This window comes from Microcaecilia unicolor, chromosome 1 (genome assembly GCF_901765095.1).
Source record: "Microcaecilia unicolor chromosome 1, aMicUni1.1, whole genome shotgun sequence".
Classification (NCBI taxonomy): Eukaryota; Metazoa; Chordata; class Amphibia; order Gymnophiona; family Siphonopidae; genus Microcaecilia; species Microcaecilia unicolor.
Genome location: NC_044031.1, coordinates 516,894,319 through 516,911,329, shown reverse-complemented (window position 1 = coordinate 516,911,329; position 17,011 = coordinate 516,894,319). Strand labels below are relative to the sequence as shown.

The following is a 17,011-nucleotide window of genomic DNA, read 5'->3' as shown; positions in this document are numbered from 1 at the left end:
CGCCACGCAGGTGGAGTCCCCGTCGACGTCGATGGAGGGAGCTTCGTCCCCGCCGGCTCGGGAGTCCACCGCTCGACGCCATCATCGAGGATGTGGTTCCTCGCAGTCAAGACGGGCCCAGTTGAGGTCTGAGCTGAGAGAGCTCATGTCCGACACCGAGGAGGAGGAGGCCTCGTGGGGGGAGGAGGAGGACCCCAGATATTTCTCCTCAGAGGAGTCTGTGGGCCTTCCCTCCGTCCCCACTCCTTCACCGGAGAGGAAGCTCTCGCCCCCTGAGAGCCTCTCCTTTGCCTCCTTTGTCAGGGATATGTCTATTTGCATTCCCTTTCCCGTGGTCACTGTGGATGAGCCGAGGGCGGAGATGCTCGAAGTCCTCGACTATCCATCACCACCTAGAGAGTCTTCCACGGTGCCGTTGCACAATGTCCTTAAGGAGACACTGCTTCGGAACTGGCTGAAGCCACTATCTAATCCCACCATCCCCAAGAAAGCGGAGTCCCAATACAGGATGCACTCAGACCCAGAGTTGATGCGGCCTCAATTGCCTCATGACTCGGCGGTCGTGGACTCTGCTCTCAAGAGAGCACGGAGTTCGAGGGATACCGCCTCGGTGCCCCCTGGGCGGGAGTCTCACACTCTGGACTCGTTTGGGAGGAAGGCCTACCAATCTTCCATGCTCGTGACCCGCATCCAATTATACCAGCTCTACACGAGCATTCACATGCGGAACAATGTGAGGCAACTGGCGGACCTGGTCGACAAGCTCCTCCCGGAGCAGTCCAGGCCGTTTCAGGAGGTGGTCAGGCAGCTGAAGGCATGCAGAAAGTTCCTGTCCAGGGGTATCTATGACACCTGTGATGTGGCATCTCGAGTTGCGGCCCAAGGTATAGTGATGCGCAGACTCTCCTGGTTGCGTGCCTCTGACCTGGACAACCGCACCTAGCAGCGACTGGCGGATGTCCCTTGCCGGGGGGATAACATTTTCGGCGAGAAGGTCGAACAGTTGGTGGACCAACTATACCAGTGGGAAACCGCTCTCGACAAGCTCTCCCACCGGGCGCCTTCAGCATCCACCTCTGCAGGTGGACGTTTTTCCCGGGCCCGGCAGGCTGCACCCTACGCCTATAGCAAGCGTAGGTACACCCAGCTGGCCTGAAGGCCTCCTCAGGCACAGGGACAGTCCCAGCGCGCTCGTTCCCATCAACAGCGTGCGTCTAAGCAGCCCCCTGCACCTCCACAGCAAAAGCAGGGGACGGGCTTTTGACTGGATCCATGGGAACATAGCCACCATCAAAGTATCCATACCGGACGACCTGCCAGTCGGGGGGAGGTTGAAAGTTTTTCACCAAAGGTGGCCTCTCGTAACCTCTGACCAGTGGGTTCTCCAAATAGTGCGGTGCGGATACACCCTGAATTTGCTCTCAACCCACCAAATTGCCCACCGGGAGCCCAATCCTTCAGTTCCCATCACAAGCAGGTACTTGCAGAGGAACTCTCCGCCCTTCTCAGTGCCAATGCGGTCGAGCCCGTGCCACCTGGGCAGGAAGGGCAGGGATTCTATTCCAGGTACTTCCTTGTGGAAAAGAAAACAGGGGGGATGCGCCCCATCCTAGACCTGAGAGGCCTGAACAAATATCTGGTCCGAGATAAGTTCAGGATGCTTTCCTTGGGCACCCTTCTACCCATGATTCAGAAAGACGATTGGCTATGTTCCCTGGATTTAAAGGACGCTTACACTCACATCCCGATACTGCCAGCTCCCAGACAGTATCTCCGATTCCGTCTGGGGACACGGCACTTTCAGTATTGTGTGCTGCCCTTTGGGCTCGCCTCTGCACCACGGGTGTTCATGAAGTGTCTCGTGGTGGTTGCGGCGTAACTACGCAAGCTGGGGGTGCACGTGTTCCCGTATCTCGACGATTGGCTGGTCAAGAGCACCTCAGAGGCAGGAGCTCTTCGGTCCATGCAGTGCACTATTCACCTTCTGGAGCTGCTGGGGTTTGTGATAAATTACCCGAAGTCCCATCTCCAGCCAGTCCAATCTCTGGAAGTCATAGGAGCTCTGCTGAATTCTCAGACGGCTCAGGCCTTTCTTCCCGAGGCGAGGGCTCAGAATCTCCTGTCCCTCGCTTCCCAGACCAGAGCGTCTCAGCAGATCACAGCTCAGCAGATGTTGAGACTCCTGGGCCATATGGCCTCTACGGTCCATGTGACTCCCATGGCTCGTCTTCACATGAGATCTGCTCAATGGACCCTAGCTTCCCAGTGGTGCCAAGCCACTGGGAATCTAGAAGATGTCATCCGCCTGTCCGTCAGTTGCCGCAATTCGCTGCACTTGTGGACAGTTCGGACCAATTTGACCCTGGAACGTCCATTCCAAATTCCGCAGCCCACGAAGGTGCTGACGACGGATGCATCTCGCCTGGGGTGGGGAGCTCATGTCGATGGGCTCCACACCCAGGGGGTGTGGTCCCTCCAGGAACAAGGTCTTCAGATCAACCTCCTGGAGCTCAGAGCGGTCTGGAACGCACTGAAGGCCTTCAGGGATCAGCTGTCCTACCAAATCATCCAAATTCGGACAGACAATCAGGTTGCAATGTATTACATCAACAAGCAGGGGGGCACCGGATCTCGCCCCCTGTGTCAGGAAGCCGTCAGGATGTGACGTTGGGCCTGCCAGTTTGGCATGCTTCTCCAAGCCACATACCAGGCAGGCGTAAACAATAGTCTGGCCGACAGGCTGAGCAGAGTTATGCAACCGCACGAGTGGTCGCTCCATTCCAGAGAGTGGGGCACCCCCTCGGTGGACCTTTTCGCCTCTCAGACCAACCACAAGCTGCCTCTGTTCTGTTCCAGACTACAGGCACACGGCAGACTGGCGTCGGATGCCTTTCTCCTCCATTGGGGGAACGGCCTCCTGTAAGCTTATCCTCCCATACCTTTGGTGGGGAAGACCTTACTGAAGCTCAAGCAAGACCACGGCACCATGATTCTGATAGCGCCTTTTTAGCCCCGTCAGATCTGGTTCCCTCTACTTCTGGAGTTGTCCTCCGAAGAACCGTGGAGATTGGAGTGTTTTCCGACTCTCATTTTGCAGAACGACAGAGTGCTTCTGCACCCCAACCTTCAGTCTCTGGCTCTCAAGGCCTGGATGTTGAGGGCGTAGATTTTACTTTGTTGGGTCTGTCTGAGGGTGTCTCCCGTGTCTTGCTTGCCTCTAGAAAGGATTCCACTAAAAAGAGGTACTTTTTCAAGTGGAGGAGGTTTGTTGTTTGGTGTGAGAGCAAGGCCCTAGAACCTCGTTCTTGTCCTGCACAGAACCTGCTTGAATACCTTCTGCACTTATCAGAGTCTGGTCTCAAGATCAACTCAGTAAGGAATCACCTTAGTGCGATTAGTGCTTACCATTATCGTGTAGAAGGTAAAGCCATCTCTGGAGAGCCTTTAGTCGTTCGATTCATGAGAGGCTTGCTTTTGTCAAGGCCCCCTGTCAAGCCTCCTGCAGTGTCATGGGATCTCAACGTCTTCCTCACCCAGCTGATGAAACCTCCTTTTGAGCCACTGAATTCTTGCCATCTGAAGTACTTGACCTGGAAGGTCATTTTTTTGATGGCAGTTACTTCAGCTCGTAGAGTCAGTGAGCTTCAAGCCCTCGTAGCTCATGCTCCTTATACCAAATTTCATCATAACAGAGTAGTACTCCGCACTCGCCCTAAGTTCCTGCCAAAGGTGGTGTTGGAGTTCCATCTTAACCAGTCAACTGTCTTGCCAACATTCTTTCCCAGACCTCATACCCGCCCTGCTTAACGTCAGTTGCACACATTGGACTGCAAGCGAGCGTTGGCCTTCTATCTGGAGCGGACACAGCCCCACAGACAGTCCACCCAATTGTTTATTTCTTTCGACCCCATTAGGAAGGGGGTCGCTGTCGGGAAACACACCATCTCCAATTGGCTAGCAGATTGCATTTCCTTCACTTACGCCCAGGCTGGGCTGACTCTTGAGGGTCATGTCATGGCTCATAGTGTTAGAGCCATGGCAGCGTCGGTGGCCCACTTGAAGTCAGCCACTATTGAAGAGATTTGCAAGGCTGCGACGTGGTCATCTGTCCACACATTCACATCACATTACTGCCTCCAGCAGGATACCCAACGCGACAGTCGGTTCGGGCAGTCGGTGCTGCAGAATCTGTTTGGGGTTTGAATACAACTCCACCCTCCAGGACCCGATTTTATTCTGTTCAGGCTGCACTCTCAGTTAGTTGTTCTTCGTAGGTCAATTTCTGTTATGCCCTCGCCGTTGCGAGGTTCAATTGACCTGGGTTCTTGTTTTGAGTGAGCCTGAGAGCTAGGGATACCCCAGTCGTGAGAACAAGCAGCCTGCTTGTCCTCGGAGAAAGCCAATGATACATACCTGTAGCAGGTGTTCTCCGAGGACAGCAGGCTGATTGTTCTCACCTACCCTCCCTCCTCCCCTTTGGAGTTGCGTTTTTTCCTCATTCCTTTGCTTGTCATTCAACTGAGCGGGAATGGTCGTGCACGGGCGGGAAGATGGCCGCGCATGCGCGGTGGGCGTGCCCTGCGTGCGGGACCGTCCACAAAGTTTTTTTCCGGTTGGTGGGGGCTGCCGTGGACGTCAACCCAGTCGTGTGAACAATCAGCCTGCTGTCCTCGGAGAACACCTGCTACAGGTATGTATCATTCGCTTTCTCTGCAAGGATGCCTGGGGAAGAGCTAGTGATGCCATAAAAATGACAAATGGAGAAGTAGTGGAGAGAGTTGCCATATTGCTGCCACATGGGAAAACAGGGCTGCTGAGAGGGCTGGGTCCTGTATGCTGAACTAAGTCCTAGACAAAGGAGAAGTAGAGGGAGAGGGGTGTTTTACCTCCTCTTATTGTGAAGAAGTTTTGAAGAGAGTTAGTTTTGCTACTTTTTGCCTTAAAGAATGTTGAGAGGGTGTGTCAAACCTAGGACCAGTGTTTTGAAAATCCACTACAGGAGAGGACCAGCAGCATATTTTCCTTCAGCCAAGGTGTGGCATGGCTGGAGTGAAGATGGTCCCAGAGCAGGAATTCAAATTTAAATGCCAGATACAAGAGCAAGGAGTTTATTGGGAATCCCCAGTAGCTGCAAAGAATCTGTGTGTGTTTGCAAAGTAGTGGCATATTGTGGGAATCCATCACCAGAGGGCTAATGTTTTCATTTGCCCCCTCAGCAGTCCAAATTCAGCTGACAATAGGACAGCACCAATTGTGTTGTAATGGGCTTAGTACTGTAACGTTCTTTTGCTGTTGCCATGCCTCTCCTGCCTATGTGGTCCACAGGTCCGATAAGCTGTATTATCTACCTGATGCTCTGTTGCACACAGAGAGAGGGTGGCAATAGGAAAATTGTTCAGAAAAGCACCTGACCTACCATACAAATCCTAGTGGTTAGGGTAGTGGACTTTGGTCCTGGGGAACTGAGGAACTGCATTCGAATCCCACTTCAGGCACAGGCAAGTCACTTAACCCTCCATTGCCCCATGTAAGCCGCATTGAGCCTGCCATGAGTGGGAAAGCGCGGGGTACAAATGTAACAAAAAAATAAAAAATAATCTAGAATTTATATACTGCAGAATCCAAATAGGTTCTGAGCTGTTTACAATAATATTAAATAATCAACATCAAATAAGACAAAAAATTTTACAAACAAATTCTGTTGCTTATTTAGATTTTTTTTTTTAACTCTCTCAAGGAGGCATGTCTTATATTTTGTCCTAAAGGAAAAAGAAGGATCTAGCCTAACCTCAAATGGGAGATCTTTCCAGATTGAAGTAGAGAATATGGGAAAACCTTCCAATGATGGTTATATTTTAAACTTGATGAAGAAGGGCAAAACAAGATACAGTGATTCTTAGAGCGACATGAATTAGTAAAGGACAAGGAAGTAAAATTTACTTGATGGACTAAAACGCAAGGAGCAGAGCCATTAAATGGATTTGTAAATAAAGCCTTCAGATCTTAAAATGAATTCTGGCTAACATTGGCTGCCAATGCAAACACAGTAACTGCCTCGTATCATATTTTGAACAATGATGAATCATCTTAGCAGCTGTATTCTGTAATAGTTGCAATTTAAATGTGAACTGTGGGGGAACAGACTAGATAACATCATTGCCTGGACTACCAAAGCGAACTGTTCCTCATAAAAATTAGCTGCTTCAGTTTTTAAAAAAAACTATCTTCCTAACTATATGGTTTACTTCAGTCTTAAAGGGCAAGGCAGAATGTAAAATGACTTCTACCTTAGATTGCTGAACAACTGTTAGGTCCCCTGCGGTATATCAAGCATGTGTAATAAATGAACTGAAATTAAAACCATTTTGTAGAAGTGATTCTGGAATATTAGATAGACCAATGTTTTATGGTTTAGTACTTTTTTTTTTTGTCATGTTCAATTGTAAACATTGCTGAGCCCAGCCACATATCTTTGTGCTACATTGATCAATTACTGACAAAGTTAAAGATTGGTCCGAATATGCTGGTACCAATTTAAAAATACTGGCCGCATCAGAGAACAAGGAAGTATTCTCTGGTATATTATATTATATTTATTGCATTTGTACCTCACATTTTCCCACCTTTTTGCAGGCTCAATGTGGCTTACAGAGTATGGTTATGATAAATAAATAAATAAGTAAATAAATAGTACCTAAATCAGACATAAAAAGGTTAAATAACAGATGAGAGAAGGGAACACCACAATAGGGGTTTCCAGGGATCAGAGTGAGCTAGAGATGAGAGATAAATGATAGCTATAGTTTGAGTTTACTGGTGCTGATTGGTAGTTAGTTGTAATTCTATAACTTTAGTGTAGAAATCCTTTAGCTGTAAACTGCTAGGTGTGTGGGGGGGGGGGGGGGGGCTTGGCTTGGCTTGGCTTGGCTTCTCAGAAGAAGATCTAAACTTGTCTCCATATTCCAGATAAAAGTTAAACACTATAAGGGTTAGGTTTCACTGGAGAACTCATGACTACAGGCAAATATCGCAAAATGGCTGTGTTGTTCATTATGTGTCTGGTTAATAGGTCCACAAATTGGAGCTTTAGAATCCCAATACACTATTCCAGTAATAATTACAAACAGAGCCAGGGAACGATGGCATGGTTACAGGGTTAATTGGAATTCAGATCCTGAATAGGTCAGGTACTTAGAACATGCCTATCCAACCCCATCAAAGGTTAGATTTACCCACTATATGACTAAACAGAAAGCTTCCACCTCTCAGTGTCAATATAATCAACATAAAACTTAATTCAGCATCTCGGGTGGATAGAGGAGGAACATCTAGATAGAGGAGCATTAATCTCAGAAACCTGGCTGCATTCCAAGGATGATCTGTTAAGTGATATTTGCCCACCAGGTTACAAGATTCTTCACCAAACAAGAAATTAAAAAAAAAAAGTGGAATAGCTATCGTATGTGTATCTTTTTTTCAAAGCAGAACTACTCTCTGATCTTAATTCTTCTAGCTTTGCTTATTTTACATGCAATAATTTTCAATGATACACTATCTGAACCTTTATGTCGCACATGTAATTTTTCAGAGTTCATCTCTAATACCTGTATCAAGTTTGCAAATGTTTTATTAATGGGTGACATCAATTCACCCAATCACTTGCTTCTTCATCCCACACCAGATGTCGCCTTTTAGATCTCTTATCCTATAGATTCACAAACCCTGACAATTTTTATATAAACAATTTAGAGTGGGTCCCTGTACCCTGGTCAGATTTCAAAATGTTAGTGTTCACTCTCAACTGGGATGCAAGTAGTAAGAACTATGAAAGTTGGGGACAACCTCTCATCATATAAAACTAGGGTGAAAATCTATATTGTAGGGTTTGGGTCCAAAGTATGCAATAGCCAACAGCTCCCCCTAGCAAACACAAAAGGAATTCATAATAAAATAGGATGAACTAAGTAAATTTAGCTCCACCTAAGACTGAGACAACGACTACACAAAGAGTGTTGCCTTGGTTTAATCTATGTACTTCTTTTGAAGAGACAATGTAGGAAATTAGGAAGTGGTCAAAAACAAAATCAGATGATACATTGCAATGGAAAAGAGCTATTGGAGAATATAGGAATAAAATAAAAGCTAAAAGTCTAGTGCATACAGTAGAGGTATCGGTCTGAATACCAAAAAGCTCCACAATCTAATTAATAACCTCTTAAATACTAAGGAAATATCAATAGCCAATGAGGTCACTCCAACTGTGGAACAACTAGCCACCTTTTTTGAACAGAAAATATAAAATAATTAGAAGTGGTGTACTGAAGCTCAAAGACAATCCTGAGGAATGCTTCAGTGAATTAATAAATCCAAGCAGAAGAACAAGAGCTGATAGAATATGGTCTTCCTTCTGGTTACTCCACCCATTATCAAATCCTTCCTTTCAAAATATTCTTCCTCCCAGTGCTTTCTGGACAATAGCCCAAGTTATCTGTTACAAGCTGCCCCTAGCTTATTTATTGATTTCCTTCAGGCAAATATATCTTTTTTGCTGTTTCATGGGCTTTTCCCTGAGAAGAAGGGTTCCATTATATTAACACCTATACCAAAAAAATACACTGGCTTGAAGAACTGATGTTACAAATTATAGATCAGTAGCATCTATCCCCATATTGACTAAGATGATGGAAAGCACAGTTGCAGTTCAACTCGTGGATTACCTTTCCTCCTTCTTCCTACTTCATAATTCTCAATCAGGTTTCAGGCTACAGCACTGAAATGGTTCTAACTACTTTATTAACTAACTTTAGGGAATAAATTAGCTCAGGTAAAAAGATTATAGTGCTACAATTTAATATGTCTAGTGCATTTGATGTTGTGGACCATGACATACTATTAAATGTACTAGATCGCTTTGGGTTATGTGGAAAAGTTCTCATGGGGTTCCAAGGATTTTTAAAGACTATATCATGGGTAAAAATTAGGGCAGCATATTAATTGAGATTAGTGCTGCAATTAATGACTAATTGCCCTCCTCTCTCCCTCCCCTGCCCACCCACCCAATGTGGCATCTCTTCCTCCTGTCCTGCTGGTAGCTCTGCCCTCCCCTCTCCTCACAGTTTACCTCAATACTTGTCTTGCAGTAAGTCTTTGTCCTGTAGTGGCAGCATATTGCAATGCTGCCTCGGCCTTCTGACCCATGCTGCCCCCTTCTGATGAAACTTCCTGTTTTCAGAAGGAAAGGCCCACTGCAGGCCAAGGCAGCATTTCAATATGCTGTTGCTGCAGGGCGAAGACTGCAAGACAAGTAACAAGGCCAACTGGAAGGGGAGAGCTGTTGGCTGTGGTTTGGGAGAGAGGGCAGGCAGTCAAATGAGGGACAATGCAGAAGGATGAGGGGAATTCAGGGAAAACGGAGAGGAGGCACATTAGAGAGAGAGAATAAGTGAAAGCACAGGGGGCCACATGAAGGGAGAGAGAGAATGGGTGAAGGCACAGGGAGGTACATGAGAGAATAGGCGAAGCCATAGGGAGGTACATGAGAGAGAATGGCTGAAGGCCCCTTCCAAAGCCACAGTACCTGTTCAAGAGCTGGAGGGGAGGGGGGGGGGGGTGAGCTGAAGCCCTGCCACCGGAAAAGTAAAATCTGCTGCCTGAGATATCCCCTTCCTCAGAAGCAAGGAATTCAGTGTGGTGCCTCCAGCCACCAATGTGTGCATGAACTGAGCATGCTTGAGAAGTGCTGACATCAGCGGCTGGGGGTACCCCACTGATGTCCTTGCTCCTGATGCAACACAAGGAGGAAGGTGAACATTTTGGCAGTGGATTTTTTTTGACTGACTGTGACATCCCTATCAGCAAAGTATGATATCTCATGGGGGGGGGGGGGGAGGAGGAAATGTGTGCCTGCCATCCATCCCTGTGCCCCCTCATGAATAGCTGGCTGTGCCCTGAATTTTAATTGTGTGATTAATCATGATTAAAACATTTTAATCAAAATGTAGCCCTAGTAAGAATGTCCTGTTCCATCTCACCCCCATGGTCTTCTGACTGCAGTGAGCCACGAGGCTCCCCTCTGTCTCCTATCCTATTGAATGTCATGATGGCACCATTGGGTAGCAAATTAGAGGGAGAAGGGTTCCATACTTTTATTTATGCAGATGATGTTACTATCTATATCCCTTTCACAAATGGCATTCATGGAATTCTTAACTTGATCAAACTAGGGGCCTTGTTTACTAAGGTGTGCTAGCATTTTTAGCATGCGCTAATGCTAAAGACATCTCTACAAGTTGTCCAGAGATGAGAGGTCCACATCTGGTTAGTGTTAGGTTAGCAAGAGATGAAAACGGTAACGGAATTCAAACATGCGTGGGATATGCATAAAGGGATCCTGTGCAGAAGGAATGGATCCTCAGAAGCTTAGCTGAAATTGGATGGTGGAGCAGGTGGGGGGAAGAGGGGTTCGTGGTTGGGAGGCTAGGATAGGGGAGGGCAGACTTATATGGTCTGTACCAGAGCCGGTGATGGGAGGCGGGACTGGTGGTTGGGAGGCGGGAAATACTGCTGGGCAGACTTATACGGTCTGTGCCCTGAAAAAGACAGGTACAAATTCAAGGTAAGGTATACACATATGAGTTTATCTTGGGCAGACTAGATGGACCATGCAGGTCTTTTTCTGCCGTCATCTACTATGTTACTATGTTACATCCATATATTCCTATGGATGTCTCTAGCATTAGCACACACTAAAAACACTAGCATACCTACAGTGCGGCTTGGTAAACAAACCCCTAGGTCTCAACTTGGAATGTTGGGCATCTGAATTTAACTTAAAATTAAACAGAGAAAAAACTAAATTCCTGGTAATAACCAATCCCTTCGATCACACCTCTACAATTGTTTTCCACTAGACCAAACCACTTATTCTCTGGACTCCACACTAAAAATAATAGGTGTGAGTACAGATTATCACTTAACTTTTGAACATCAAGTATCCATTGTTGTAGCCAAATCTTTTAAAACCTTTTGGAAACTGAATAAGGTCTTTTTTTTCTCAACAGCGATCTTCAGACTCCTTGTACTGATCCTTGTCTTAACACAAATTGACTATTATAATGCTGTCTACACAGGATGCAAGGCGCAGGAATTTTAAAAAAATTCAAACTGCTGAAAACACTGTGGTTCGGCTTATCTTTAGAGTATCACACTTTGAAAGAGCCTTACCGTTATTTCTTAAGTTACTTTGTGCAGGTATCTTCCAAATATTGTTTGGTTTGGCCCCTGACTATATGCAACATCTTGTTGAACTCTATGCAATACTGTCCATGGGTCTAGAGACTACTTATTATTTTGCTTTCCAGACTAAAAAAATTGTGTATAAATCAGTTATTTTGGCAGATTTCACCTATCAGGGTACAAAATGGCGGAACTCCTTTTAAAATATTTCTCTTTTAAAAAATTCCTATCAGTGCTCAATGAATTCCCAGTCTAATCAATTTGGTGATAAACTTGGATATTATTGTACTTTTATATTATTGTACTGCTTGTCCTCAGTTATTGAACCCATTGTACTTTGAATCTGATGTTCAATGTTCTGTTCTTCCAATATCTGTTGTATTTAATAATATGATTATCTTGTATTCTTGACGCTATGATTAATCTTTGGTATAAACCATATTGAATTAAAGAATTCTTGGGCTAATGTGGTATAGAAATATAAATAAATATAGAATGTGTGCATGGTGCACACTATCCCAATACCTAACTTTAGGCAATCTGTACTGAATTACCCCCTTATTCTAGAAAGTACAGTTCTTGCTGTGAATGTTATGAATAGTTATCAAAACGATTGTTTACTTTTTTTGTCATTGTTGTTTGAGTCAGGCAAGGAGACAGCTTCCTTTGATGGAAGGTCATGGTGTTTATGATACTCTATGACACTCTGCCCTTGGCACCTTACAACTTAGTGGAGCCAACTTTTCAGAATGTTTGAGGGTGCTAAATCCAATGGAAATCACTCCTCCTTGGACAGAGTCAAGGAGTTTGAGCACCTCCAGTATTGAGCAAGCACCCACCGAACATTTTGTATCTATCTAATTTATTTGTAACTAGCTGCAGTTTTGTGTCTTTCGAACTCTTGGCCTGTAGTTTCATTTGGTAAAGTAGTAAACTCGGTTGTCACTCTTGACATCTCTGCACTGCAAGCATGGGGGGCAAAGGAACCCTTGGTAATAGGGAATATGAAAGGACATGCACTTGGGGGGGGGGGGGGGGGGGGGTGTGTGTGTGTGTGTGACCAATGTAATTCCATGACTCACAATGTATTGTAAGCCACACTGAACCCGCAAATAGGTGGGAAAATGTTGCAATAAATAATAATAATAAATTATATATATATATATGTGTGTGTGTGTATATATATAAAAAGAATAACTCAAGTCATCCCTAGTCCACGCACTCACTCACTCCCCCGAGTGCACTCATGGAAGGAGGTCCAGAGCAAGGCACAATAAATGTTGCACACCTTTCGTTTTAGACAATGGAAAAGTATAGGAGGCGAATATATAGAAGCCAACTTTTCAAAACGATTGAAGAAGGTGCTAAACTGAACACATCTGAATACGACTTGGTCACAGTAAAGGAGTTTGCTCAAGATTGGGAGCGCTGCAGTACCACAGCGCTGGCACCTATAGGAGAAAATACAATAACGGGAAAATCTAGACCGGCAGTAAAACCGTGACACCAAGGGAAACAGACGTACTTGCTAGCGGCGGTGTCAAACCCACCTGCTGCTGCTCCTCCCGCCCCGCCCCGCCCCGCCCCCTGCCTCGCCACTGCCTAGCAACAGCTGGGCTGGTGGGTAGCGCGCGTGCGCGCCACTTGGTCTGCGGCGGGCTGGCATGGGAGCCGGAGGACAGTCGCAGTGACCAATGTGGCGGCGGTGGCGGCAGGGACGGGAGTCGCCCCATGGCTGCTGTCGGTACTAACAAGCTATGGCGAGCTCCGGGGCGGGCGGCGTGACGGCTCTGAGGGCGCTCCCCGGACTGTGCACGCCCGGCGGTTCCGACGTGAGGAGGCTAAACAGTTCTTGGTGCTTTAACCAAAGTAAGTGTGAGCTGCCACTCAACCGAGCCTTATTTGTGCTTTGTCAAACATGTCACTCCCGGCCCCAGTATTCTTCTTAAATTACAGGGGTCATCATCAGTGCGAACTTTCTGAATTCAGTGGTTAAGTACTCCACCCGCTCTTATTGATCGCACTCCTTCAGTGTGTCCAGGGAGAAGTTTGTTGTGTTGACTTTACTGGCATTCCAACTACTTCCTTGGACACGAGAGTGGAAATAGAGCCCAGTATGAAGCCAAATGGGCTGTGGATATAGCACAGATCACCTGGACATAGGAGCTAACTTTTTCCTTTTGGTGACAGTGAAGGAGTTTGTTTAGTATTGGGGGTGCTTGAGCAGCCACTTTACCAATAACTGGTAGACCCAGATTTAGTCATTTGACAGTATAGTCAGTTGCCCAAGGTGTTTGTGTTAATTACTAAGACCAAAATGGAGCCTTCTCCCATTTAACTTTTGGGCCATCCACCAATGCCATGTCAAAGAGGTACTACCATTGCCCTTTCGCCTAACATTCCCACCACTCCTGCTTTCCAGGGTACTGAAATCTTAAATTTGGCACTGAGCACTGGTACCTGAACTTGGCCTGATTAACTTAGGTAATGTGGTAAGAGCTATTTTACTTAAGTTCATTTTATCACAATCCAGAAATTAAGAAACTGTGTAAGATATCTGGGTTGAGTCCTACCTGTATTGAGATGTAATTAGCCTATCTTTAATAGAGGTTATTATTGGATTTCCTTTTTTCATGTATGAAATTGTGTATGTGTGTGTGGGGGAGGGGGGGAGGGGTAGGTTTGTAGACAAAGAGCACTAGCAGGAGGTTGCAAGATGAGGTTGTTTATGGTAGTATTAATTTTGGTAAACACTAATGTATGAGAGATTTTGCTGAGCAGAGTAGAGTAGATTGGTTGGAAGCTGTGTACTTTGACTTGCAGGCTATAGCATTTGGACTTTAAATTAGTTAATGATTTCCTAGGCACAACCCAAACAGTATTCTGATTTATACTTAATGTAATAATTCCTTAATTCCAAATGATATATATATAATTTATTTGTTACATTTGTATCCCACATTTCCCCACCTATTTGCAGGCTCAATGTGGCTTACATAGTACCGTAGAGGCGTTTGCCATCTCCGGTAGAGAGACAGATACAAAGAGTTGTTGTGGTTGATTAAGGTGCATGTGTTGTAGACACATTAGGAATCGTAGAGAGGAAGAGTTATGCAGAGTGTGTAACAAGCTTTGATTTCGTTGTGTTGCAGGGTTTAGGTATTTAGGTTGGGTCAATAGGGTATGCCTTTTTGAACAGGTTGGTTTTTAGTGATTTAAGTGCACGTCGGATAAGCACATGCTCTGTTTAACTGCATGCCGTACTTCGGTCCCGTTTTTGGCGCCATCAATTTCTATGGGGACACTCTTCGGTTTAGCGCACCATTGATAAGTGCAAGATTCGCTTATATGCATGGTTTAAGACTGCTTCTCTGCAGGAAAGACACCGCATAAGCGCACGCACGGAATATGGAAGCCGACTGGCACATGACAACCAACGAGATTTCAAATTTACCGCCCCTTTAACTGCCACAGGCAGAATAAGCAAAAGAATGTTGTTAGAGTGTACACTGGGTTCGTGCAACTGTAAGACTTTAACACTGGCTGAACGAATAGAAGTTCTTAAAAAATTAGAAAACAAACAAAGTCAAGCATCTATTGCTAAAGAATATGGTGTCAATCCCAGTCAAATTTCACGTATCTTGAAGCAGAAAGACCAGCTTCTGGAAGACTGGCAAAACAATTCAAATCCACACCGGAAACGAAAACGGGTGGGAAAAGCTGAGGAGGTAGAAGATGCTCTTCTTCGGTGGTTTTCTCAAGTCAGGAGCAGAAAGTTTCCTGTCAGTGGTCCACTGCTCATGGAGAAAGCTAATCAGCTAGCCGAAAGTCTTGGACTAACTGAATTCAAAGCCTCTGTTGGATGGTTGGAAAGATGGAAGGAGAGGAACAACATAAAATTCAAGAAACAGCATGGTGAAAAACAAGATGCTGATGACTTTGGTGCTGAAAATTGGGTTGTTTCAGTTATTCCTACCATCTTGAACGAGTTTGCACCTTGTGACATTTTCAATGCTGACGAAAACGGTCTCTACTGGAGAGCGATTCCTGATGGAACACTTGCATTCAAACAAGCCGTAACTACAGGAGATAAAATGTCGAAGGACCGACTGACAATCCTCCTTTGCTGCAGTATGGATGGGAGTGAGAAGTTGGAACCACTCGTCATTGGAAAGGGCAAACAGCCCTGTTGCTTCAAGAATGTTAAGCGACTTCTTGTGTCATATGAGGCTAATGCAAATTCATGGATGACTGGGGAAATTTGGAAGCAGTGGCTAAAGAAGTTAGACACTAGAATGCAGTCACAAAAGCGTCAGATTTTGTTGCTTTGTGATAATTGTGCTGCACACAGTGATTATGTCAGGCTGTCTAACGTCAAGGTGGTCTTTCTGCCATCAAACACTACCTCTCTGATCCAACCTATGGACAAGGCATAATAGCCAATTTCAAACAACATTATCAAGCTCTTGTGCTACGTCGTCTGATGAGCATTATGGATGACCAGACTGGCAAGGATAAACATGCTGTTGAACTGGCTCGTAATCTATCACTGTTAGATTCCCTACATATGCAGAAAGAAGCCTGGAATCATGTTACACAGGCAACCATTGTGAACTGCTACAAGCGGGCAAGCTTTGTTAAGGATGTGGAGAGGGACAAAACAGATGCAGCTGTTGCAAACGCGTCAGATGGAACAGGCTATTGACATCCCAGCCTGTGTTACTGAAGAGTTTCATCACTACGTAGCTGTTGATTACAATCTACAAATAGCTGACGACAGCACTGATGTCCCGATATGTGCCTATACAAAGGCAACGGCTGATGATGAAACAGATGATGAAATGAGCAGCGAGGCACATGCTGACGAAATTCAACAACCTCCTGTCACTTTTGCAAGAGCACTGGAGAGTCTCAACACCGTGCGGCCTATCTGAAGGCCACTGGATGTCAGTGCTGTGACAGTTTTTACCATATGGCAGATGTAGTCTATGGAACTCACAGACACAAGAGTGTACAGAAGACTATGACTGATTACTTCAAGTAAGCTTAACGTCAGTTAACGGAGACTGTATACTGTACGTATAATAAACAGTACTGTACATATGTTTATCAGATGTCAAGCTTCTTTGGGTCACAATGGTTAAGTGCACGCTCCGGTTAACTGCATGTATTTCTTTGGTCCCAGACCCTTTCAGTTAAGCGGATTGCACTGTATGTATATATAATAGCAGTATTTATATCTGACATTTTCCAAACATGTTTGGTTTGATGCGGTTTACAAAATTTAGTTAGTATGTTGAGAATTACATTTTAATAGCATAGATGACGATAATGAGAGGGGGAATTGAATTTTAGGAAGATTTTAGTGAAATGAGAGTTGAGGAGAGACTTTATAGGGAAGTAGAGGATCTAAAGGGAGGTCCTGGTTAGGGAGAGAGAGGGTAGATGGTAGATTGAGGGAGGGGGAAGGCCAGCTTGTTCATGGAGGAGTAGCCTAGTGGTTAGTGCAGTGGACTCTGATCCTGGGGAGCTGAGTTTGATTCCCACTGCAGTTCCTTGTGACTCTGGGAAAGTCACTTAACCCTCCATTGCCCCAGGTACAAATACGTACCTGTATATACTATGTAAACCACTTTGAATGTAGTTGCAAAAAACACAAAAAAAGCAGTATATCAAGTCCCATTCCCTTCCCTCCCCCCTTTCCATTTGTTTTCTGTGAGTAGGAACTTTTTGAATAGGTAGGTTTTGAGGTGTTTCTGGAAGTTGGTGTAGAGTG

The 17,011-nt window shown here is 45.4% G+C and overlaps 1 protein-coding gene across 1 annotated transcript in view; it reads left to right on the top strand.

Annotated features, from left to right (window-relative positions):
* The first annotated feature begins 12,915 nt into the window (after positions 1-12,915).
* Positions 12,916-17,011, top strand: part of C1H8orf89 (chromosome 1 C8orf89 homolog) — a 116,617-nt gene continuing 112,521 nt past the window's right edge. The window contains exon 1 of the mRNA XM_030215554.1: positions 12,916-13,104. Within this exon, the coding sequence (XP_030071414.1) occupies positions 12,993-13,104 (112 nt within the window). The 5' untranslated portion in view covers positions 12,916-12,992. The remainder of the gene's footprint in view (positions 13,105-17,011) is intronic.